Here is a 25,396-nt window from a genome sequence, read left to right as displayed (position 1 = left end):
TTTGAAGATATGCTGAAAACTTCAGTTCCCCTTTGTCCAGCATTTTTGGCAGTTAAGTATACAAAAATATTATATTACACATTCCCTGACCATAGTATTTAAAACAAATTTGTTAGCAATAATTTCTAAAACATGGCTGTTTAGTAAATACATGCAGATAAGTTAGAAGGTTCACTAAAAATGAATTATATGTTTTACATTCTAAAGATTTTTTTAATGTCTTCTGAGAGAACAACACAAAAAATTAAACAGAAAACTACAAAATATATTTCCATTTATAAAAATCAAAAGCATTCTTATTCATGAAATAGAGATACTAGTGTAAATTTTTTTAAAAATGAGTTAAATTTTTTTTCTGTCCTCACTCTCTCTCAAAGATATATTTTACAGTTTCCAGGTACCAGCTCTTCAAGGAATTTTATTGATTCTATTAAATCAATGATAGCTTCTAAGTAATCATTTTGCCTTTTTAAGAGTTAATAAGTTAGTTACAGTTAACACAAGCTTTTTATTTGCAGGGTAAGTGGGGGGCTATGAAATCATAATCACAGAAATTTTGAAAGGTTCTGTAAAAATCATTTAATTCAGCCTCTTGCAGCTTGGAGAACCCTTTTTATATCATTAATAATTACTAAATCAGTTTTCCCCTGCTTCAGCAAATTAAGTGTGTGTGTGTGTGTGTGTGTGTGTGTGTGTGTGTGTGTGTGTGTGAATGAGAAAGAGAGAGGGAGGCGTCACTGTTTCTTGAGGCAGCCTGTCAATTGTTTTAAATGAGCTCCAGATTTAGATAATATCAAATTGTCAAATAGTTTTGGGCTCCAATGAACTACATTCCTCAGTCCACTGGATTTTTTGAAAATGTGCTGAGCCACTGATTTAAATTTGTCTTTGCTTTCATCATAACCTACCTGTTATATATTTTAGTTTCTTTAATCCGTTCAAAAGTGTTTTTTTTTTTTTTTGATTTGTTTTTAGGAAGAAGATTCGTTAAAAGTACAAAAGTGGTTTCTTATTCATGTTGCAACAAATTTACACTCATTTACATGTAAATATGTGTTAACAGGTAACACAATGGATAATATTCAATCATCACTCAATTGCATATATTTTAAAACCACAGTAAGAAGCTCACATTTTCATTCTATACCAAAGATTTAATCTCCTTAAACCAGACCTGGACTTGAATATGGCTCTCCTACTTTTTAGGTTAATGAACTTTGGTTACATTATTGAAACCCTCTAAGCTAAAGGTTTCTTCCCTTTACAAGAGAAAGATAATTATACCTCTCTTACAGGGTTGCTCTGAGGATTAAGTGAGGCAACACGTGTGTGATAGATGGCTACTTTGTCACCCGATAGCAGAAGCCCAGTGATGTACAGTTTTTGTTGGCACAAGGCTTTCTACCTAACACTCCCAGCCTCCCCGAGAACAAGATGGGGGCATGGGCTGAGTTCTAGTCAATGGATGTCTGCTTCTAGATTGTTTTAGGAGAGGGAAATAAATGTCTGTCTTGGTTGAGCCACTCTTTTAAGAGTTTCTTTTTTACAGTTTAACCTGTATCCTAACTGATAAAACTAACATGTTTTATTTTAACATACATCTTCAAATATAGGCAGATTTCAAGGAATACCCAGTCATCTATGGAATGCCTATTTATAATCTTCTAAACTTTATATAGGCATATTTAACTGTGGGCCAAAAAGATACTTCTTAGCCACGGGATACCCATAAGTGATTTTTCTTCAAAGAAATATACCCTATTCTACACTGACTGCTTTATTTTTTGAATTTGCAAGTTTAAAATTTATTTAAAAACTTGGTTCATTTAATATTAATCTGGGATTTGTGATCTACTGTTCGCAGTCAAAAAAGAATACTTAGCTCTGCATCACATCACCATAAGCAATTATTTACAGATTTAAATTAATAATAAGACAACAAATGAAAGTAGTACATAAGATTCAACTGGTTCATGCACAGTACAAGTTTATACTATATAAACATATTGAAGCTCAGATATACATTGGTTGCATCTAAAGGTTTTAAACAATAGCAACAACAAACAAAATGAGCATATAAACAAGAAAACAGGATACCATCTTATAACAGCACCATGAAGAAGCCTTGGCTAAGAGTTTGCCAAAAGTGCTATCCTGAGATATTCCAAGACCAACAACTTTTCACATTTATGCAGTGCCGTTCAGAAGTAAACATATTCTCACAATTGCTTCTGTTTGGAGAGAGGCTGGTGTGAGATGACTGAAGCTTGATTTGCAGCTATTTTGTATGGTTCTTGTCCAGAGCCTTGAGGTGGGGAAGGAAGTGGGGTTTCTGGAGTTGCTAAAAAAAGAATCAGAGAATTGTATATAATGGTGACAGTCACCTTGGCCCATCCCATTAAGTCCTTCATGACACCAATATGCATTACTTTATTTTGGATATGTTTTGAAAAGATCATATATAAAGTAGTGATTATAATACATTATCAGGTCATTGACATACTATTGGAGATGCACTCCCATCTTACTGTCCCAATTAGCATTAAACTAAATCATACTTAAAAATCTTGACAGTCACTTTAAGGTGTCTTCTTACTTTCTTAATAGCATTTATGAACATCTGATTCTCTCATAAACCCAGCAGAAAAAAAGTTAAAATGAAAAGAATTAGTTTTTTTCCAAATCTTACAATATAAATTTTATATTGTAAATCAAAATCGCAATCAAAAAAGCACATAAAATAAAACATATTTGGTTTAGATTTTACTAATTCAAACATTAGATGACATAAAAAAATTAAGGTAAGATAATTTTTCAAGTGCTTTGAAATCTATGTTGTAGTTAAAAGCATCTAAAAAATACTGGCTTTGTCACTTCCACGTTATTCTATTACAAATACACTTGGTGGTCCCTTGCCTGTCAATGCAAAGAGCACTGAGTAATTTAAAAAAATAAGTTACAGTTTGAATACTTCATTGTCGATAACAGTATTTCTTTCTATTGGCAAATTTTAACCATATTACAAAATAATCTAGAAGCCATTCTATAGTTTTTAAAAGCTTGAAATATTTTAGTACTCACGCTATTATTCCGTATATTTAACAGAACAAATAGAAAATGTTTAATGATCAGACTGAGTCATTGCAAACTTCTTAGATATTTTTTTCCCAAACAGTTTCTTAAAATTCCATACAAAATGAGAACAGTCCCTTTTTGCCTGGTTTTCTTTAATATATTAACTTTATATTATTAAGTGTGAATTAGCAGTTACTTAGAAACAATGTCTTTAGATATAATTTAATTGACAAAAGAATTACCAAATTTGCTTTAAAAATTATTCCTGGATATTTAGGATGGATCTAACACTCAAGTAGTCTGCTCTAAAAGACCAAGAAAATATGCATGAACTTAAATATGTGTGTATATGCTTGTGTTTAATATTTTGCTTTGTGTAAAATATAAACTGTTCCAAATGAGCTTAAGCAAAGCAAAGTTTTCCTTTACAAATGAATTTCTTAAATATTATGTTGAGAGAGGGAAAATAAAAATAAAAAGTGTGATGATGTGATTCTAAAAAGATTAGGGTCAGCAAACATGCTTTTAAAATACTACAAAGCTAGCATTTAAAAAGTAAAGGATTTAACCACCAGCAGAATTGTTAAGCTTTCTTGTCAGTTGATACCTACAATGTTCAATGTGTTGTTAATGTGTTTTATTTTCCAAGTTTATGAATAAACTGATCTCTAAGAGACACAACTTCATAGACTCTTTGGTATGGTATTGGGCTTGCCTCTCTCTGCTCTAGACTATTAATTAAATGAAAGTGGTAACATCTGCTTTGCAAGAATGGTCCCAGTATGGTTCCTCAAAAAATTAAAACCAGAACTTCCATAGTATCCAGCAATTCCACTCCTGGGTATATATCTGAAGAAAACAGAAGCGCTAATTTGAAAAGATACATGCACCTCAATGTTCATAGAAGCTTTATTTACAATAGCCAAGGTATGGAAGCCACCTAAGTGTCCATTAACAGATGAATGGACAAGGAAGATGTGAAAAAAAATATATAGATATATTTATATATATTGAATATTATATATTATATATATATATCATTTATATATATATGAATATTACTCAGCCATAAAAAAGAATGGAATTTTGCCACTTGCAACAACTTGGATGGACCTGTAGGGTATTATGCATAGTGAAATAAGTCAAACAGAGAAAGACAAATACTGTATGTTTTCACTTATATGTGGAAACTAAACAATAAAACAAATGAATAAATATAACAAAGCAGAAACAGACTCATAGATACAGAGAACAAACTAGTGGTTACCTGTGAGAAGTTGGGGAGAGGGAAGGGGAAGACACAAGAAGGGGATTGAGAGGCACACACTACTAGGTATAAGATACAAGGATGTGATGTACAACACAGGGAATATAACCAATAACTTTAAACGGAATATAATCTATAAAAATATTGATTCACTATGTTGTACACCTGAAACCAATATACCCTCATAAATCAACTGTACTTCAAGGAAAAAACAAAAGAGAATGTTCCCAAATTAATGTCTTTCAACTACCTTGGGACCCACAGATTAAATGTGCTATAGTATACATCATTTGTATTTTTTTCTAACAATTTCATTTCTGCCTCTGGCGTATACTCATAGAACTTTGTGTTTCATACACTATTTACACATAGATCTACCAGTGTGTGTATCTAAAGAACAGCAGTGATAGTATGCATTTCTGTGGCTTCTACTCTCCCTACCACTAGGTAGCAGTCAGATGGAATGGTACTCACTTAATTTTGTCGCATTGCACTGAACATTTGGGTAAAACAACATTGTAGCTAGTTATTAAGGGCACTTGTAAATTCAGTAGGCAATGCTGGTACCCATAATAATTGTATCACAATAACTGAAGGCATCTCAGTGAGGTAGCTGGTTTAGTGTTCAGAGGCAATAGATCAAAAGTAAATCTGGAATTAATTAGTATGAATTCAGAAGCAATTAATTCTAGATATTTTTGTCAAATAGAGATTTTTTTCATCTCCAATGTGACATATAAAAATAAAATTTGTGTTAAATCTGCAATAATATCAGATTAACTATCTACTAGCAATCCCTAGTATTTATACAGTCATTTTAGTTCCAAAGAACTAAAGGAAGCCTAAGGAGCCCACGCTTTGCACAATTATGATATACATGAATGTCAGTTGTCACAGCTTAGTTAAATAGCACCAGTCTTTCGAAAACATGATTCAAATTTCAGTTAGCATGCTAACTCTAATTAACTGTGAGTATTGCATAAACTCACAAACTTCACTGTGTTACAAACTTCACTGATAACTCTTCAGTCTACTAATAATTACCTAAAATAATAGACGTGCATTTTGATCAGTGACCAATCACATCACATCCTTCATTCTGTCCATGATTATTCAATGAACATATTTCCTTCCGTTCATACACTGACAACAAACTGTGTAGTTGTGTTGCCTCCTCGTCTCCCTCTCAGTGACAAATCCACATGACAATTTGCAAAAATGGACAACTGAAAGAGAACTGGCCAAAAGGGGAGAATGTGCAGTAAAGAAACAAAAAGTGATAATGTTGGAAGTGAAATTCAAATCGAACACAAATGGAGTTATAGAAGAAAGAGCTGATGATGGAAATGTTGACACTATCATTGTTTGAGTCCCTAAAATTCAGCCAAGAACTTAGTGAAGGAAAGCTTGTCAACAGAAATGAGGAACCAGTTGCACGGAAAAGGTTGAAGAGGTCCCAGAGGGAGTGAAACTGGCAAAAAACTTCACATCAAATGGATTCTCAGAGATATTTTAGGACATTAAAAATGCAAAGGATAAAATGTTGGAAACTGACCCAAACTTCCAAAAGAGTAAAATCCATCAAAGATGGTCACTTCCTCTTGTAAGTCATTAGAAGAGAACATGGCAAGCAGTGTTTAAACTACTCTTCATATTTTTTTACTAAAAGATAAAACACATTAATTCTCAGTGTTATTAATATTTTAAATTATGGTGCACTGAGAGTTAAAACTACTATTTTTTTTTAGTTTCCCTATACATTTATAACCTATAGCTAAAAGAGTTCTTGATGTTTTGACAAATGTATTTAAAGGTCACAAGCAATCATAATTTTCCTGTTGATTATTAAGATTCCTTTGCATGGTTCCACCTTGTATAGTCATTTTTATGGTCCTGTACTACCAGGCGAAGCTAGGACACCCTGTATGTTCTTTTGTGCTCCTAAACCTATGAAGAAGAAAGATTTAGTACTCACATCTCCATTTTAGAGAGAAAACTCATACCTAAGAAGAATAAGTGACTTGCTTCACAATCTCCCACAATTAAACCTTGGAGAAGAAATTATATCCAATTTTTATAATTTCTGGGCACAAATAGATTCTTTCCCCAAATTCCACCTTTTCTCAGGTAATTAAGTTTAAGAAATACTATGTTTCAAAAGTAGCCCAGGGGGCTTCCCTGGTGGCGCAGTGGTTGAGAGTCCGCCTGCCGATGCAGGGGACACAGGTTCGTGCCCTGGTCCCGGAAGATCCCACATGTCGCGGAGCGGCTAGGCCCGTGAGCCATGGCCACTGAGCCTGCGCGTCCGGAGCCTGTGCTCCGCAACAGGAGAGGCCACAACAGTGAGAGGTCTGCGTACTGCTAAAAAAAAAAAAGTAGCCCAGATACTTACAGATCTGGTCTGTATGAACCAGTGTTGACATTGGACCCAAAAGTATAGTTTGTCCAGTTAATGGATCTTGAGATAAATGTGGGTGCATTGGATGATGGAGATGGTTAGCCTCACTGGAAGCACCTACAGAAGATAAAAAGATGCTTGCATGAGTGATATTTAATCAGGAACAGCAAGTTTACCTTGGAACAATTGTTTTGATTGACAGCTTGAATATTGCTATTTTTGCAAAGTGCTTTTTGGAAATTCAAAAATAAATTAATAGAGCCACTGCCATGTTAAAGACAATGTCAGCTTTCACTGTACATTGGTTAGATTAATGTTGTGTCATATTATGTTGTATATTAATAATGGACCTTCTGTGCAGTTTCCTGGAATCATTAGGTTTGCTGCCTGTTGTTAAGGCAATTCCAAGAATCACTTACCTTAAGTTTACAGTATTTGGGATCACCCTACTAGCATAAACAACTTTTATTTCAGAAAGATATCATTAGAAACACATTAAGCACTAGAAAACTAAAATTAAACTAAACTAAAATAAAGTGATTTTATAAGGAAATTTAATCTAGATCAGAATACAAAATAAATGATTTCCTAAGTTATTCCTGACATCTACTGCAGCAATGAAATCTCGTTTTTCCCTTTTCATTGTGTTGTGTCAGTTAATTACTTCAGGAGCACAATGTTTATTTCTAAAGTATTTACTATATATATTTTTTGGTTTTGTTGCAATTCCAATATCCTTGAGCTTTTAGAGGAGTCAAGGCATAGAAAAATATAATATACTCCAAGAAGTACTAACAATAGGAGATATAGTTCTATTTACCATATTTGGGAGGATCTGAAAATTGAGGAAAGAGGGACAGGGTAGAGTAAAGATGGTGGAGGTGAGTACAAATGGAGGGGAGGTTTGAATGTGTTCAAGTATTTCTGTTCCCATCCAATGGGTTTTGCAGACTTTCTAAATATAAAATACTGAGTTCATTACATCATGGACAAAAGGTAAACAGGTCAAGTTGCTCTAAAGTACTGTAGTATGATGTTAATAAATAAAATAGAAATTCTTAAATATACTCACCACCCAGTAACATCTCCTGAAGTAAGTTGTCGATTTTAACCATCCCAAAAAGTTTAACGAATTGTATCTGCTCAATCATTTGCCAAGTGATGCTCTGCAGCGTTGGCAGGAGTAGAAGCAGCTCCCCAAACCTGCCCCGGGAGTCGTACTGCCTGTCGTTGATGTAGTCCTCCAAACTCAGCTGCACTTGGAACCTCATGTTCTTAATCTTTACTGGATCACTTAGCCCTTTTGCATCTAATAAAGGAATAAAAAGGGCAATCTAAATACTTAACCTTACTAGAGTGCAACAGAAAATATTCCAGTATTTAAAAAGTAGTTTAATTTTCACTGCAATTAGTTTTAACGGAACTTTGGAAACAAACCTGGATCAAAAAATACAATTGCCTTCAAACAAGCATATTCATTGTCATCAATCTGAATTTCTTGAAATGGTCGGACCAGCTCGTCTAGAACCCGGTTGGCCACACGGCTAATCTCAACTTCACAGCTGTTGCGGTGAATAATGTAATTGTTTCCTAGGTAAAAAAATAAAATAAAATAATAAAATAATCACCTTCCTCACACACACAAAATTGTCAGACTTTGCTTAATTTTTTACAAACCAATATTTTAAATGGTCTTCCCTTGAAGAAACAGGAATAGTACTTCCTCTTTCAAGAACATTGTTAGTTATGTTAGAAAAACTTTAGAACACTTACAGGATCAATGACATTGATAATATGATCACATGCATTTTAACAGCCTCAGTCACTTGTGATAATACTAAAGTACAGACTAATAGCAAGCTAATTATTGACAAGGGAGAAACAAGATATAATGATTAGCTTTCCACAATATCAGTTATCTATTAGTGTTTTACTCATTCATGAGCATATTACAAAACCTAAAGAATCTCTCTTGCTTACAGTGAACTAAAAATGGCATTCCTTTAGTGGTCTAGGTGTATATACATGTAACAACTACTGAGACACAATTTTAATAAACCTAAGTAGACGAGGCTGATTTTTGAAAATTAGCATGTATATTCTCATGAGTTTCCTCATTAAATAGTAAATTCTCTCTTCCTGGACTTGTTTAAGTAGAAGCGGGATGATCACTTTACAGGGCTGTATTCAAAGGAGTTCAGAAATTGGACAGAGAACTGGACCACCTAATCCCTAAAGGCATTCTACCTTAGAAAGTCTGGGGCTATAATATGATATTATTATAGCTTCTAAAACATTAGAAAATTGGAAGCTTATTTTAGCCCCCAAAACAGCTCCTAAATTTTTTTCTGGTTTTATAAAAAACAGAATAGGGCTTCCCTGGTGGCGCAATGGTTGAGAGTCAACAAACCAGAATATTCTGACTTCTTTCACTGCAGGCAAAGACAATCTTCAGTAGAAATAATAATGTGCAAAATTATTCAAAAAATGTAGCCCTGCTCTTCTTATGAAAAGTGAAAGTACCTAATTATTTAGGGTAAAACAATTTAGAACTATGTAGTAAAACTGTTTTGATTTCTATGTATATTGTATTCAGATTTATAATGAGAACACTATTGCAGGGGAACTAAAAATGCGAGAGAAAGTTTAACAGAATTTAAAAGCAGTCATATCATGTGGTTTAGAATCCTGGCTCTATCCCTTACTTGCTTTGTGACCTTAGGTAAGTTTTCTTGGTCTTCATTTCCTCACCTACGAAACAGGCTGAAAATAATAGTACATATCCCTCAGGGTTATTGTGAAGATTAAATGAGAGAGTGTATATATAAACATGTAAAGCACTTAAAGCAATGCATCGTACATAGTAAGTCCTCAGTAAATATTAGCTATTGTGATATTATGCTCAATTTATTTATATTTGGGACAAAATATCTATCACAAAAACGGAATAAGACAAGTTAATCATCATTTCACACAGCCAGAGGGAGGTAGAGCTTATAAACATTAGAGGGATCTCAAACATCCCAACAGGAAACCTAACTTTATACGTTAAGTAGGGTATCAGGGCACTTCCTTAATGAAGACACAAGCTTTTCCTTTGTGTCTTATCCCACCTGCCATCCTACTTTTGTGTGTTATAGCACTGCTCTTTAACTCTCAGAATTTTTCAGACATTGTCACAAAAATTTTTTTTTAACTGGGGGTTCTGTAGCATATCATGGGCAATGAGATCATAGGAGATAAACACGTTCCTTAGAAGAGTATAAAATAATATATACTATAATTATTAGGTAGACACTGAGAGTATATGAAACAACACTGGGACTCCATAAGATGGTGACACAAATCACTAACTCTTTGTCCTGATATGATTTAAACATACCTCAATGTTATGTTTATTGAGCAACATCTTTTATTTTTAAATCTTAGTGCACCCTGAACATCCACTCTGAACTTCCCTGAATTAACGGCAAGGAAAAACAGGGCTTGAGTGAGGACCTGACCAACTAAGTCCAATTTGTGAAGTGACAGAACCATTTCGCAGTGTCTATGAATGCCTGGTACATACAGAATAGGCCCCATGGAAGTACGAAGCATGCATAATTTTTTCTCAAATTAAAAAAAAAAAAACTTACCCAAAAGCAAAATATCTTTATACACCATGGATCTCTTTGTAGCTCCAAGCAGTAAATGTTCCCCTGCGTGAGCTCTCAACAGTGCCACCTTAATGAAAAATTCCAAGTTTAACAATTAATTATAAAATATAATGATTAAAAGATTATATAAGCCTGATTAATTTAGTATTCTTTAAGACTGGGACTTTTTTTGTTTTAACAACTACAGTACTCATAGATTCTTGCCATGATTAAGGCTTCCATTTTTCTACTTTTAGCATATCAACAGAGTTTTACTTTTCAAAATTTCTAAAACTAACAAGTCAATACAATGGCAGCAAAAAAAAAAGAAAAAGAAAAGCAGAACAGTTTAGTGTTTGGGAGTGAATGATGTTTGGGCATAGAGTCAAACAAACCAGAGTTCAAATTCCGGCTTGGCCACTTACTCTTCTTTAACCTTGGGTTAGCTGACCACCAGTATGTTTGGGACTTATTTGTTTTCATCTATCAAATGGACATAGTGATAAAAATCTGAAAGTGTAGCTATGAGGACTAAAGGAGAAAATATATGTAAAACAAGATCTCTTATACATAATCAACTGAATAAACAAAAGGAAAACAAAGATTGGTGATATAGCGAAATGAGTATGGGGTATCTGGGTTCTGACACTTTCTAGATTGAACCTTTAACTCTGCACTAAGCTCTCAAAGGAGCGCCATTGCCTGCTGAATAGCACCAGTAGGAAGACCAGGAAGCATTTCAAATTTAACACATCAAAGTAATGCTTCTCCAACATCTTCATCTCCTTAGTAAATGGCACCATCATCCAAATGCTTTTTCACACCAAAAACAAGGGTCTGTTTGGATCCCTCTCTCATTGCAATCCTAGTGTTGCTTCTCCATTGCTACGGCCCCCGGCCAAGTCTTGGTCATTCTTCGCCTGGCCCACCAAAATACACTCCAAAGAGCTACTAGGTATTCCTGCTTCCTTTCTGGTTCCTCCATCCTAAGTCCTTCTTGCCAGAGCTTCTACAATGATAACTTGTAATAATAATAATCACTTAATATCACTCCTCTGCTAAAAACTCTTCACTGGTTTCTTACCGTCCTTAGAATAAAACCCAAAAACCTCAACCATGGCCTCCCGTGAGGTTATGGCTCAATGCTTTTGCCCCCCTGCCCACGTCCCTGGTTTCATCTTACAACATCCTTTGCTCACTTTTCTCCAGGCACACTATGCCTGCCTGCCTCAGAGCCTTTGAACTTGCATTTCCTGTACCCAGAATGCTTTCTCCTCAGATCTTGACATGCTTAGCCCCTTGCCACTCAGGTCTCAAGAAAAATCTTCTTTAATCCCCAATTTAAAGGATCTGCTACCACTCCACTCCCAGTCATTCTCCAACAACTCATCCCATTTCATTTTATAGAACTCTTCCCCACCTAGAATTAACTTACTCATTATCTGTATATTTTTATTGTCTGCCTCTCCCAAATAGAATGCAAATTTTATGAGAATAGTGGTGTAATCTGTATTTTTACCGCCGGATACTCACAGTTCCTAAAACTGAACAGTAATCATAAGAAATATTTGTTTGATGAATACACTGAGTGAATTTAACTGATATATGGTTCAGTTTTAAAAGCTGTTAAGTTTTTAAAGAGATTATAAAACTTATGCCACAGAGCTCCCAAGAGTATTAAATAAAATAATGTAATATATAATGCATTTGAAGCCCGAGTGCCTTATCCATAATAGACATTCACCAATCCATGGCTCTTAATGTTATATTAAAGTGTCAGTTAGTAAATGAAAATTATTATTGACAAGTTACAGGATTTCAATTTCCCAATTTTAAATCATTGTCTTAATACATGTCAGCAACTCTTTTAAAAAAAAGAGTGGTAATAAAAATATAAAACTGATAAATAACATAACCCTACTTATATGGCTTGGGGTGAGACAAGTAAGTTTTAGCAATTTAGCATTATTCACTCTGAAATAACCTTCTGAGCCAAGCTATCTTTACGATATGTCCACAACCATGACTCATACCAGGAAGGGAGTTACAGAACATTTTAAGAATGATTTCAGATTTCACAGTATTTTCTTTTTGTAACCAGGTGAAATGCTCTCCTAGAAATATAACTGCTAACTATCTGTGATCACTTATTTTCTGGTTATATAAATATTTTGCCCTTCTTTGATTTTTAAACAATCATGTACTTTTCCCTTTGATTGTTTCTTTGTCTTTGTTTATCAGTGATAAAGAGCATTGGTCAGAGGGTATAAAAATAGACACTGGTTATATTATATATCATGCTTTATTTAACCTGGGGGAACTGGAAATTTTCAAATTATTTACATCTACAGAATATTATATACTACTTAGAAGAGTTAAAAATGAATCTGAAACTAATAATCTAATCTTTATAGACTAATTAGAACATTAAACTTCTTAACTACTTTTTTTTTTTGTTAAGAAAGTGGATCGCTTTATTAGAAACAGTGAATATAAAAAGGAGATTGATTTCAGGTAAGAACTCTTTAAAAATATTTCAAGACTATACAAGTAAAAACTTTTTACAAAGATGTTCAGCATTCCTTTTCCCTTGGTTCATTTTAAAGAACCTAAATATTTTATTTACTTCAAGACATCAGAACGTTAGACTGCTGGTGAGTTAAGCTCCTTGAGATAATTCAAAATATCAAATATCTCAATTTTTGAGAACTTATATATTTGATGCTAGTAATTAAAACATTATATTATATTGATATACTTTTTTTTTTTTTTTTTTACTGATTTGAATACAGTATGTTGATAATCTGAAGTGTAAGGTCACTTGAGAAATGAGATCAGCTAATTTTTTTAACATTCAAGTTGTATTTTAGCCACTAAGTTCTGTTACAATTCTGCAGGTTCAAAGAAAAAGTCAGATTAAGTCTCATCAGTGCCCCTACTGCTGGTCATTTTTATGGATAACTAGCAGTTTCCCCCTCCCTCTAGAATAGTCAAGGTTTATAGACCTGTTAACACTGATTAAATGGCAGTACTTTCCAGTATGTTTACATTTACAATAAATAATGTAATAATAAATATAAAACAGAGAAACTTGAAGGTTGCTTACAGGTTAATTTATCAGACAAACTCCAATGTGCATAACCTTGCAGAAAGTCTGGGGAAAATTAGAGTTCATAAACCGTGAAAGGTAGAGACAAGTATCTTAGCTACTTCTTTAAACATATTGGAAAGTGAACTTTTAACTATTAACTAAAATATCTTAATATACATATGACAAAGTATGAAAATGTCTATATTAGGAAAAGATCACTACATCTGAAATCTATTTTCAGTAGATTTCAGAACACAATTCTACAGATCTTTTTTTTTTACCAGATTTATACTTTTTATACAGTAAATGCTAGAATAAAACTGACAACATGAAAGGCACAATTTTATATGTTAAGTGCATAAAAGTGCCTACAAAGACACCAACACAACCTGTGTGGTTTCTGTCTAGAAGTGGCCTGGTATTTCTGAAGAATTTTATATGCACCTTTAGTAAACACTAACACACAGTGGGGTACCATTTGCCTTCCAGACATTTATTCTTCCAATACTTTATCTCACAATGGCAGTTATCTACTACCTGTCTTTCTCCCTTACTTAAGCTTTTTAAACCTCAGGAGGGAAGAACATAGGCTTGATCAACCCTCATCCTATCAATAAATTTGTAAGACCCCTAAAATAGAATTTAAACAGTCTGTTTCTCAATAGACTGTTTAACTTCAAGGAGAATGAACAAGAAAACCAATCTTTCTCTCAGATAATTTAACCTTTGTCCAATATAGTAAATCTACTATAAATATAATTAACAGAACTGAAAAACTTAGCACTGTTCAAAAAACATTTTTTTAAAGCATTCATAATCTCTTTAAATTATACCTGATCATCCAGTGGTAACTCACAAAAGGCAGGAATATATTTAGCCCATTCCACCAAGACTAAGAGCTGCTGTTTCATGGATTCACAGACATCACCAATACTGGCAATTTTCTTAATATTTATGTCAGTGCTCACACCAGGGCTTGAGACTGAGATCTAGCATTAAGAAGAACATTATATTAATTCATCACTGAACATAACACAAGACCACTATGTCTCTTTTTTCTACAACTGCAATAAGTAAGCCCCATTGAAGTGGGCACTGTCATTGTCACAGTATCTTGAAATATACTAAACATTTAAAATTGAGAAATCAAATACCTATCAATTCAAGTTAAATTGAGAACATTCGCTGCATAGCACCATGGTCTGGGAGTACTATCTTATTTTCTGGCCAAACCTGTAAAATAAGTTACCACAACTTTCAGGGAGTTTCATAATTCAAGATGACTATACAAAGAGCTATGGAATATCCACATGAACTATGTTGTATGATTTTATTTTTAATTGAAGATGATAGTTCCATTAAGAAAGCCCATCTTTAATTTGTTGTAATTTATGAAGGAAAGTTTCCATTGGATAAAGTTTACCAACTGAGGAGAAAAGATTTAGATGAGAAGTTGCTGCATTTAATGGAAGCCCACCCAAATAAAGTTAAGAAACCAATCTTTGACTCAGCAAGTTGAAAATCTTAATGTATAATGATACATTTTTTAAATGATATATAATTTTGAACTATCTAAGATATAAGTAGTGTTCAAATGCCTTTCTGCTGAAAAAAATCACTTTCTAAAAGTTCTTCTAAACTTAATTTTTGAACATGTGTGTGTGTGTGTACATGTCTTTCTGCAGTGTATGTCTATTTCCTCACAGTTCCTTTCAGGCCATTCTCGAAATACTTTGTAGGACCATCAAGTAATCTTCAAATAATGATGATGATAATGGTGATGTTAACTTCATCATTTACCCTTGTGTTAGCAAAAATGAAAGTAGTTGCATTGACTCATTATAGAACCTGATTAATAGCTATTTCGTTGTTTGCTTTATAATAGAAAAATACCATTAACATTTCTAATACGGGCAATGGTAAAACAAACTTTCTTCAAAAGGTTTCTTTATTTGATTCTTAAGTGATTTACTTTTATTTATATAACTAATCACTTATATTTTTAACTTTAGAACTGATATCCTCACTCTAGAAATTTCAAATAATAAAGTTCCTGTGTTTTCTAAATTCTGGTTCTTCCCTTAAATACCTGTTTCCAGGGCTTCCCTGGTGGCGCAGTGGTTGAGAGTCCGCCTGCCGATGCAGGGGACACGGGTTCGTGCCCCGGTCCGGGAGGATCCCACGTGCCGCGGAGCGGCTGGGCCCGTGAGCCATGGCCGCTGAGCCTGCGCGTCTGGAGCCTGTGCTCCGCAACGGGAGAGGCCACAACGGTGAGAGGCCCGCGCACCACAAAAAAAAAAAACAAAAAAAAAACACCTGTTTCCAAAGCAGATGTTAAGGTGAGTTCTTGAATCTAGAAGTCATTTTCAAGGAAGGAAGCTCTAATGATAGGACTCAACTAAACACCCCCAAATCTGTGATAATTGATTTCCAGATTCAATCAGTAAAACAAGATACTGCTCCCAGGGCATTGTGCTATGCATTAAGTATTTTAAATCAACCTTGCAAACAAACTTTTAACACTCAGACTGAAATGCATTTAATTTTTCCATTTAAAAAGTAGGAACTTGCCCAAGAAAAGTTAAAACTGAGTCAACAGTCCAACTAATATTTTCAAAGTAAAATTCTTCAATTTGCATAGGTGTAATTTATTATAGTAATGAGCACATTTGAATGAACTTAAATCATTTTAGTATTATGCCTAAATAAACATCTGATTCTATTAAACAGGGCTGGATGCTGGTGCAGCAGTAATGCAGCAGTACCTGGCGAGACCGAACTTCTGCTTGTGCCAGTGTGTTAATGGAGGGGATGTTGCTGCCATCAAATGTGCTTCTTCTGGTGCTTATTCTATCACGTTCGTTTTGCACAGCTAGGGGAGAAAATCACAGTATTTACTGGTCAGTTTTCTTCGATATATCTCAGAATATACAGTTTGAAGTAAAAACAACGTTACTATAAAAGGAGAAATGGGATGCCTCTAAAAGACCTTGGGGGGGGGGTGCTTGAGGCAGGGAGAAAAGTATGACTGAAGGTATGTTTCATTCTGTACCATTTTTAAAGTAGAAAGAGCCAGGCTTGTCACTACAGTTCATAAAATATTGCCTTTTGGGACTTCATGATGGCATTCATGTTAGAAAGTGTTGGGTCAGCCAGTTCAGCCATGCTGTATTTTTACGAGGTTGGTTTTCCATTCTCTCAAAGTTAATAAAACCATAAGATAACTAGAGGAAGAGTACAACCTGTGAGATTGACCAGGTCAAAGATAAGAGTGTATTCACTGTCAGAAAATATGAGTCATGCATTTTGAAACTCCCATTTTTCTTTTTCTTTTAAAACACTAGCAAAAATGGAAAGTAAATTTATTTTAGTTAAGGTGATTTTCAGATCGCAATCCTATGCTCTCTTATGAAACAATGTCCTCAGGACAGTTTACAAACATTAATAAGGCAAAAATTGCAGCATGTAGGGGTCTCTCTTGAGAACATTGAGATTAGAATATCAGCATTTTGGAACAATGAAGAAGTATTAAGTATTTATATGAAAGTCTTCTAAGAAAGAGATCTCTTTGTTTCAGAAAGGAAAAAAAAGAATAAAGTGTATCCCCAAATTTTTTATTGAAAACTAAATTTTTAAAAATAAGGAAGAGGGAGAGGGTTAGTATGAATTTGTATACTTGTAATACATAGAATAATAGAAGTCAGATGTCAAAGTTGGATTTCAAACGTTAAAAGGTAAAATTATCTTCTCTTAACCAAAAAGAATGGAAACAAAATCTGTAGCCCCTAAATTATTTACACTAATGCTCTATCCAATTCTGCTGGAAAGATAAGACATTAAACTATCAGAATTTTTTTCTGTAATTATTCTTTTATTAAAGAAATTCACCAATTTCTATGCCAAAATCTGCTATCTAACCAAACTTACTATTAACTATCAACTCCACTAATTTGAAAGAGAAAATATTAAACTTCTTGCCTTTAAGAGTGAGTAATCTTTAGTTAGAGTGAATCATTAATATTTTATTTTTAAATCATATTTACTGGTAGCTTACTTCCTCTCTTTCCTTTTTTTTTTTTTTTTTTTAGCAAATATTGTCATTGACTTTCAGCCTAAACTGACTCATTTGGAAATGTATACATGGAGGTAAAAAAATTAAAATGTAAGTTATGCTTTTATGAATTTCGTTTACATGACCAATCTTTAGAAAAATGCTAAAAGATATTGTGAACATTTGTAATTATCTTGCAGCTACCTTTTTTGACATGTTTCCATCTAACTAACCTTAATATTATGCTATTAGTGTAAATAAGAAAAATATATCTACTTTGAAAGCTAAAAGTTACTTCCTAATCTATTTAGGAAAAATTAATACATTATTCTATGAACAGTATAAGATATACTTTCACTGTTTTTGAAAATAATTTTATTTAGCAGATTGTAAACCTCTTAATGGAATTGTAGAATCGTGGTTTGCTTTTACATTGGTAGGAGTGAAGCAGAGGTTCAAGTAGAAATGAATGAAGATAATTGACAAAGCATGTAATTAATCCCATAAACTACCAAATAGGCCACTAGAAATAAATCATGTTGAAATGAAAGTGTTTTTCCTTTAACTTTGTGAACTTTATTTTGCCTTCTTTTCTGAGGCTAGCAACTGAATGAAATGAATGGAATTTTTGTCTCTTGAAAATACTGAGTGTCAAAGAAAAAAACTATGTTTAAGATCGGTTTGATATTTTTCACATATCTGATTTAATTTTTTAATAATATATGAAACAGTTCTGAAAAATATCTCTTTGTATGTGATAGTGATAGGGATGAGCATGTGGCAAAATGGTAAACAGAAAATTGTATAGCAGCTATTCCCTGCCAAACATTTAAATGTGCTAAACACATTTGTTTTGCTAAATTAACCATAGTTAGAACGTAGGATAATATAATTAGATTATTTAATATGTTCAAAATGAAATTAGTGCACATTAAAATAGAGCATCTAGTCCATTGTCTCTGTCTTTGAATAGAATATAAGTTCCCTGACAAAGGGGATTATTTTGTTCAGTATGTTCACTACTGAAACCTCAGCACCCACAACAGTGTTTGGAGAGCAGCAGTGCTCAATAAATTTGTTAAATAAATAAATGAATGCATGAAAAGTCAATGTTCAGTTAATGTTTATGAAATTAATAAAGATATTAAACTGTTATTGAGAATGAAAAATTTAAAATTCATTTAAAATTCATTTATAATTGCATCCTATTAATATAGTTTACCATTTAGCTTTTGAACAAGACATTGGAATATTTTTTCAGACAATAATTTTCTTGCCAGGGATTACGCAGTAGTGGATAGAACATGTCAAATCGGTCAGCAGGTAAAGACGGGCTCTACCACTCACCAGTGGGTATCAGTGTCCTTGAGTAAATTCTTAAACTCCAGGAACCACAGATTCTTCACTGAGGATAATCAGAACTCATGTAAAGGTTATTGTGATTAAATGAGAACATGTGTGTATAACACTTTTCATCAATAATGTTAATAATCATTATGTTATATATTATTACCTTCTTTTTTCATTCCTGCTCTAAAGCACTTTCTTAATCGACAGTATCTACATTGATTCCTTTTGTCTTTGTCAACAACACATTGCCGACTGAACCTACAACACCAAAAAAATATATTAGTTTGCAGAAAACTGTTATTTATCAAAAAAAGCAGATAGACTTTAAAAAGTATAGTCAAATTTAGATCAACAGAAAGAATGTATAAGAACAAGTAACTATGACTTTTCTAATCTCATGATCAACATGAAAATACAAGCCTCACCTCTCATGCAGTCTTTCTAATAAAACAAAACTGAATGATATCTCACTTTTGGCCAGTATCCATGATCATTTCTCTCTTGAGCCATGAAAGCCAAACCCAGTTTAAAATTTGTGGCATACAAATTCTAATGCTTACTGCTAAATGATTTCAGTGTGACGGGGAACTTCACTCCTCTGAACTTTCATGCTTTTCTCTATTTAAAAATTTTTCTATTAATTTTACATCATATCCAATTGGAGTTTACTCTAAATTCCAAATTACATATCAAGAGGCAATTGAATAAAGTATAAAGAGTAGAGTCTCTGAAAAATTAGGTACCACTTCACACCCACTACAGTGGCTATAATCAGAAAAAAACAGACAACAGCAAATGATGAGGTTGTGGAAAAACTGGACCTCTCACACACTGTTATTTATAATACAAAATGATGTGGCTGCTTAAGAAAACAGTTTGGCAGTTTTTCAAAAAGTTAAACACGAGTTACCAAATGACCCAGCAATTCCACTCCTAGGTATACACCCAAGAGAAATGAAAACATATTCACACAAACACTTATACACAAACGTCCATAGCAGCATTATTCATAATAGCCAAAAAGTGGGGACAACCCAAATGCCCATCAGCTGATGAACAGATAAACCAAGTGTGGTGTACCCACACAATGGAATATTACACCTGGCAATAAATAAGGATGAAGCGCTGATACATGCTACAACATGGATGAACCTTGAAAACACTATACTAAGTGAAAGAAGTCAGAAAAAAAGGTCACATATTGTGTAATTTCGTTTATGTCAAATGTGCAAAAGAGGCAAATCTGGGCTTCCCTGGTGGCGCAGTGGTTGAGAGTCCACCTGCCGATGCAGGGGACGCGGGTTCGTACCCCAGTCCGGGAAGATCCCACATGCCGCGGAGCGGCTGGGCCCGTGAGCCATGGCTGCTGAGCCTGCGCGTCCGGAGCCTGTGCTCCGCAACGGGAGAGGCCACAGCAGTGAGAGGCCCGCATACCGCAAAAAAAAAGAAAAATAAAAAGGCAAATCTATAGAGACAGAAAGTAGATTAGTAGTTACCTCATATTGGTGGGGAGGGAGTTGGGGGGAATGAGGAGTGACTACTAAAGGGTACTAAGAGGTTTCTTTATAGGATGGTGAAATATTCCAAATTGAACGTAGTGATGATTGTACAACTCTGTGAATATAATAAAAAAAATGAATTGCATACTAAAAGAAAAAAAATGTACAGTCTCTGGAATTAAACCTGAGCTTGATTCCCAGGTCAACATTCACTGTCTATAGAACTTGAAAATGTTATTTAACTTTCCAAGTTAACCCACAATTGTAAAATAGGGAAAACTTGCCGTCACAGGTTGTTAACTGAGCATACTTAAAAGACTATGAGATCAGCAAAACCTGAGCTTAAAAAACCTTTTTGCCCCTAAACTTACATCAATATAATATTTTCCAAATGGAAAATCATGGCATTTGCTTAATACCAATACATGTAAAAAAGCTAAGTTGGCAGCAGTATTCATAATGGGAAGGTGGGAGGAGTAAAGCCATACATGTCGTTGGAATAGTTTTTAAATTTCCAAAATTTGTTATGGGAACGTTTCTTTCCCACTTTTCTCATACAGGAAGGGTGGAAATCTTGAAAGCTCTGTGTGCTGACATTCTCTGACTCTTAAAAGTTCTTGCTGGGGTGTTCAAGTCAATATTCTGTAATAACCTCTATGGAAAAAGAATCTGAAAAAGAATAGGTATATGTATATGTATAACTGATTCACTTTTCTGTACACCTGAAACTAACACAACATTGTAAATCAACTATGGTCCAACATAAAGTAAAAAATTAAATTAAAAAAAAGTTGCTGTTGGATTTAGTTGCTTGGATGGTCATTTTTCATATACATATATATATATATATTTCACCTTCAACAGAACACATAACTTAAAAATTGTAAAAAGTATTGTTTACATGTTATTTTGTATGTATTTTAGTTTTAATCTTTTAGAAGCACTCAATATTTGATGTAATCATAGAGAAAATGCTTTTGATGAAGGAAATCCACTTGATTACTTTACACCTCTCGAGTCTGGCTGTATATAAAAGCAAGAACATACTCTTTTTTGTTTACCAAGAAGCTTTTAAAGTGGATGATTTAGATTTTTATACCTACTTTAAGCTCTCCTAAAAAAGTTACTAGAGGACACTAGTTTAACTTTTCCCACATCCCTAGAAGTCAAATGGCATCATATTGGAAGAGTTAACTTCTTCCCAAACATCCAACTTGTACCTAAAACACCTTAACAATCCTACACATGACTTTCAGAGACAGAGCACACACAGATATTTTTATGTTAAAGTCAGTCATTTTTTAATAACCCGTATTTAACACAGATATAATCTGTATTCAAGAACTGTCATTCTGAACACTCAAAGGGAAATATCTAACCCTAAATCATGCTATGATGTTGACTTTTTTTTTAAAAAGCCTACTAGAAATGTGTGATACATAAAATATAAATACATTTTAGACAAACGTTAAATTCAATTACAAAATTGTGGCACGAGAAATACATCTAAAACTTTAGAGCTGAAAATTTCATTTTATTCAGTAACATCAACAAGCTACCAAAGTCATCTGCCTTTTTATAATTTTGTTCCAAGACTCAGGACGTGATGACGCTAAAAAGATAAGCAATATGCAGAAACGTACACGCATTGTGAAACCATTTAAATACAGATTTACATATGGCTCTTGGTATATGAACACGTGGAGAAACAATAAAGAAACACAAGGAAAAGACAAACACCAAAGTTCAGATGGTATTTACCTCTGGGAGAGAGGGGAGGAAGAGAAAGTGATAGGGGAGGTGTTCACTGGAGGCTTCAATTATATTGGTCTAAACTGGGTGGTAAGCATGGGGAGTTTTTAATATACATTTTATAAGTCTAAGATGTTTCATAAAAGAGAACCACCCGTGTGACTGCATGTGTATACACACCCACACATCCTCACTTTTCACGTTGCTTATAAATTTTGTTCTTAGAGTTACAGAAATTTGAAAGCTCTGAATTTTATTCCTGTACTTCTTGCATGGCATTTTGAAACACCTCTAAAGATCTCCTTCTGGGAAGGAGCATTTCAAGTACCTGCAGGAATAAACGTGACTCTTGCGGATGCTGCGTCTGAAGAAGCCCTTGCACCCGTCACAGCTGGAGGCGCCATAGTGCTTTCCTGTCGCTCTGTCCCCACATATAGCACATAGACAGTTGACACCATTATCTGTGGTATTCATACTTGTTGTCTCTGGGACAGAACTATCTGTTAAAGAAAGACAAAGTGGTAGAGTGCAAGTTAGTACTGAGTATTTCTTACATAAATTGGCCTACTAATTATTCACGGGAGGGAAATAGTCCCTTCCTCAACTTCTTGGAAGCTCCACACCAGTGCTCTCCTTTTATCCACTGGCTGTTTCTGCCAGTCTCCGTTCCAAACTCCCCACTCGTATTTTGGAGGATTAAAATTTGGTATACCATAGGGCTCAGTCCCTCAACTATACCCTTTCCCTAGGGAAGCTCATCCAGTCCCATGATATTAAATATCATCTGTATGATGAAAAATTCCCACATTTTATTTCTAGGCCCGATGTCTCCCACGGGTATCAGTCTGAAATGCCCAAATACCTACTGAACAACTTCACTTTGGAGTTTAATAAGAATTTCAAATTAATGTATCAAAAATAGAACTCTGATTTTTTTTTTTTTCTCCTAGAACTTGTTCTTCCTTCAGTCTTCCCTAGTCAGTCAGTGGTACCATCTGGTACCTAAGGCCAATAATCTGGCCTTTACTGAATTCTCGCCTTCGTTGCTCACATCCAATCCACGAGTCGTATTTAAAACACATATCGAAGCCACACCTTTTCAGCCTTTTACCATGGCCACCCTTATCCAATCGAACAGAATCTTTTCCCTGGATTATTGCAATAGCTTCCTACCTAATTTCTCGAATACTTCCACCCTGGTTCCCCTACCGTTTATTATCAGAAAGCCGGCAATGTGCTCTTGGCATAAGAAATTCACATCACATTAGCCTTCTGCATCCAACCCTTAGATACAAAATAAAGCCTACACATATTCCCATGGCCTACAGAGCCCAGAGTGAAAAGGTTCCCCTTCCATCTCTCTGATCCCATTATCTGGCACTACTTTTCATCCTGTTCACTAGTCTCTAGTAATGTTGCCTCTTTTTTTTTTTTTTCTCCTTGAAGTCTGTTCCCATCTCAGAGCCTTTATACTTGCTAACCCTTCTGCCTGGAAGGGAAGCTTTTCCTCAAGAATTTCTATGAGCTGGCTACCCAGTTTCTGCTCAAATCTCACATTTTCTGTGAAACATTCTGTAAACACACATCTAAAAGAGTCATCTCTCATTTGCCCTTCAAGTAGAACCTAGTCCCCTGCTTATATTTTAAACTAACCACTTCATTTTCTAAAATTATAATATGCTTTGGTCTGTTCATTTATTACCCATCTTTCCACATAGAATAAAAACTTCATGATGTCAGAGGATTTATCTGTCTTAGTCACCCCTCTGCCTTCCAGCTCTTAGAACTACGCCTTCCATAAAGTGAGAAGTAATTGTTTTGAAGAAAGACGCTTCAAAAATCCACATCGATATTTTTACTTAAATATTTCTTAAATTAGTTAATATTGTTTACTACATCTTTACAATTATCTATGTACTCAAAATATATTAAATAAATAAGAATATATTATACACTTTAATTAATAATAAATTATATAATAATGTAAATATAACAATTAATTATTATATTTCCAATATAAAAAGGATAAAATCAAAGACTGTTATGTCCAAATTACATTCTGTGACAATATATGTATTCTACTTACTAATACTTCTGAGTTGACAAATATTGTCATATATAACTTCATAAAGTTACAAAAATCTTCAGTGAGAATATGCTTAAGGGTAATCGTGACATTTTAGAATTTAAATGCTAGTAATTTTTCTTTTGATAACATAAACAAAATAGATATTAGAAATATGGCAGAAGTGTTAAGGATTGACTGTGTTCTGGAAGATTATATGGAAACAAAAAAAAATATTCAACTCTTGCTTCCAGTTTAATGTCATACTTACATATTATTAACAAGAATTTACATATTATTACAAGAAAACAAGTTAGACAACACTTTGGAAATAGCCATATAAGTCAGTTGTTTTAGTAAATATTTATGATAAATCTGTCCCTACTATTTAGTAATCTATAGCCTTTAAAAAATTCATGAGTCTATTGAGGTAAATACTTTATTAAATACCTTAGTCAAGTCTAAACATAAGGATTAAAAATAGTGACTTCCTGATAGAGGCACTGTCAATTGATTTTAACCCCTTTGTGCTAAAATTTCAGAATTCATCTTCTGAAAATGTTTAGAAATCTTCCCACTAATAAATTATTGTTGTTTATTGCAAATATTACAGCTATAGCAGTCACTGAAATTGTACAGCATAGTAGAACGTTAAGATATCCTGAGTACAAGATATATTCTCAGTCCTGAGCTAAACACACACACACACACACACACACACACACACAGAATTTTCCAAAGCATACATAATTTGCAGATTTTATGAGTTCTAACAATTATAACTGATCTTGGACAAAATTTTTACATGAAAAAATATCTAAATTCAAAGTCAGTAGTAAACTGTATTCTATAAAGACATGAGCCCTAAACAAGTCATGTCTTATTTAAAGTTAAAATGTTACAGTATATAAATACCAAGAGCTTTGTGAGGCTAAACATTAGCTTGTCAAGTGCAGTTATAATATAAACCCTTATTTCTTTTCATATTTGTGTTCAATGCAAAAACTTGATAGTAATGTTAAATACAGTTTCTCATCAGCAGCAGTTGAGAACTGGAATAATGAAAGAAGGCAACCAGTAAAACTCTCCAGTGTTCTAAGGACAATTTTCCATATGTCATTTTAAATGTTGCATAGAAAATATACTTTACAGCCAACCTGCCAATATTACTCATTACTGTGATTTACAGTAAATAAAATAACTGCTGAAACTA

The 25,396-nt window shown here is 33.8% G+C and overlaps 1 protein-coding gene across 4 annotated transcripts in view; it reads right to left on the bottom strand.

Moving 5' to 3' along the window:
- Positions 1 to 987: 987 nt before the first annotated feature.
- Positions 988 to 25,396, bottom strand: part of HNF4G (hepatocyte nuclear factor 4 gamma) — a 130,991-nt gene continuing 106,582 nt past the window's right edge. For all 4 annotated transcript variants that reach the window (XM_059994789.1, XM_059994792.1, XM_059994791.1 and 1 more), the window contains 9 exons: positions 22,447 to 22,618; positions 19,031 to 19,125; positions 16,232 to 16,338; positions 14,300 to 14,455; positions 10,376 to 10,463; positions 8,178 to 8,330; positions 7,813 to 8,049; positions 6,735 to 6,857; positions 988 to 2,341 (listed from right to left, as the gene is read on the bottom strand). In XM_059994789.1, coding sequence (XP_059850772.1) covers positions 2,220 to 2,341; positions 6,735 to 6,857; positions 7,813 to 8,049; positions 8,178 to 8,330; positions 10,376 to 10,463; positions 14,300 to 14,455; positions 16,232 to 16,338; positions 19,031 to 19,125; positions 22,447 to 22,618 — 1,253 coding nt within the window. In that variant the 3' untranslated portion in view covers positions 988 to 2,219. The remainder of the gene's footprint in view (positions 2,342 to 6,734; positions 6,858 to 7,812; positions 8,050 to 8,177; positions 8,331 to 10,375; positions 10,464 to 14,299; positions 14,456 to 16,231; positions 16,339 to 19,030; positions 19,126 to 22,446; positions 22,619 to 25,396) is intronic.

This window comes from Delphinus delphis, chromosome 17 (genome assembly GCF_949987515.2).
Source record: "Delphinus delphis chromosome 17, mDelDel1.2, whole genome shotgun sequence".
Taxonomy (NCBI): Eukaryota; Metazoa; Chordata; class Mammalia; order Artiodactyla; family Delphinidae; genus Delphinus; species Delphinus delphis.
Note: the sequence above shows the minus strand (reverse complement) of the source record. Positions and strands in the feature narration are given on the sequence as shown.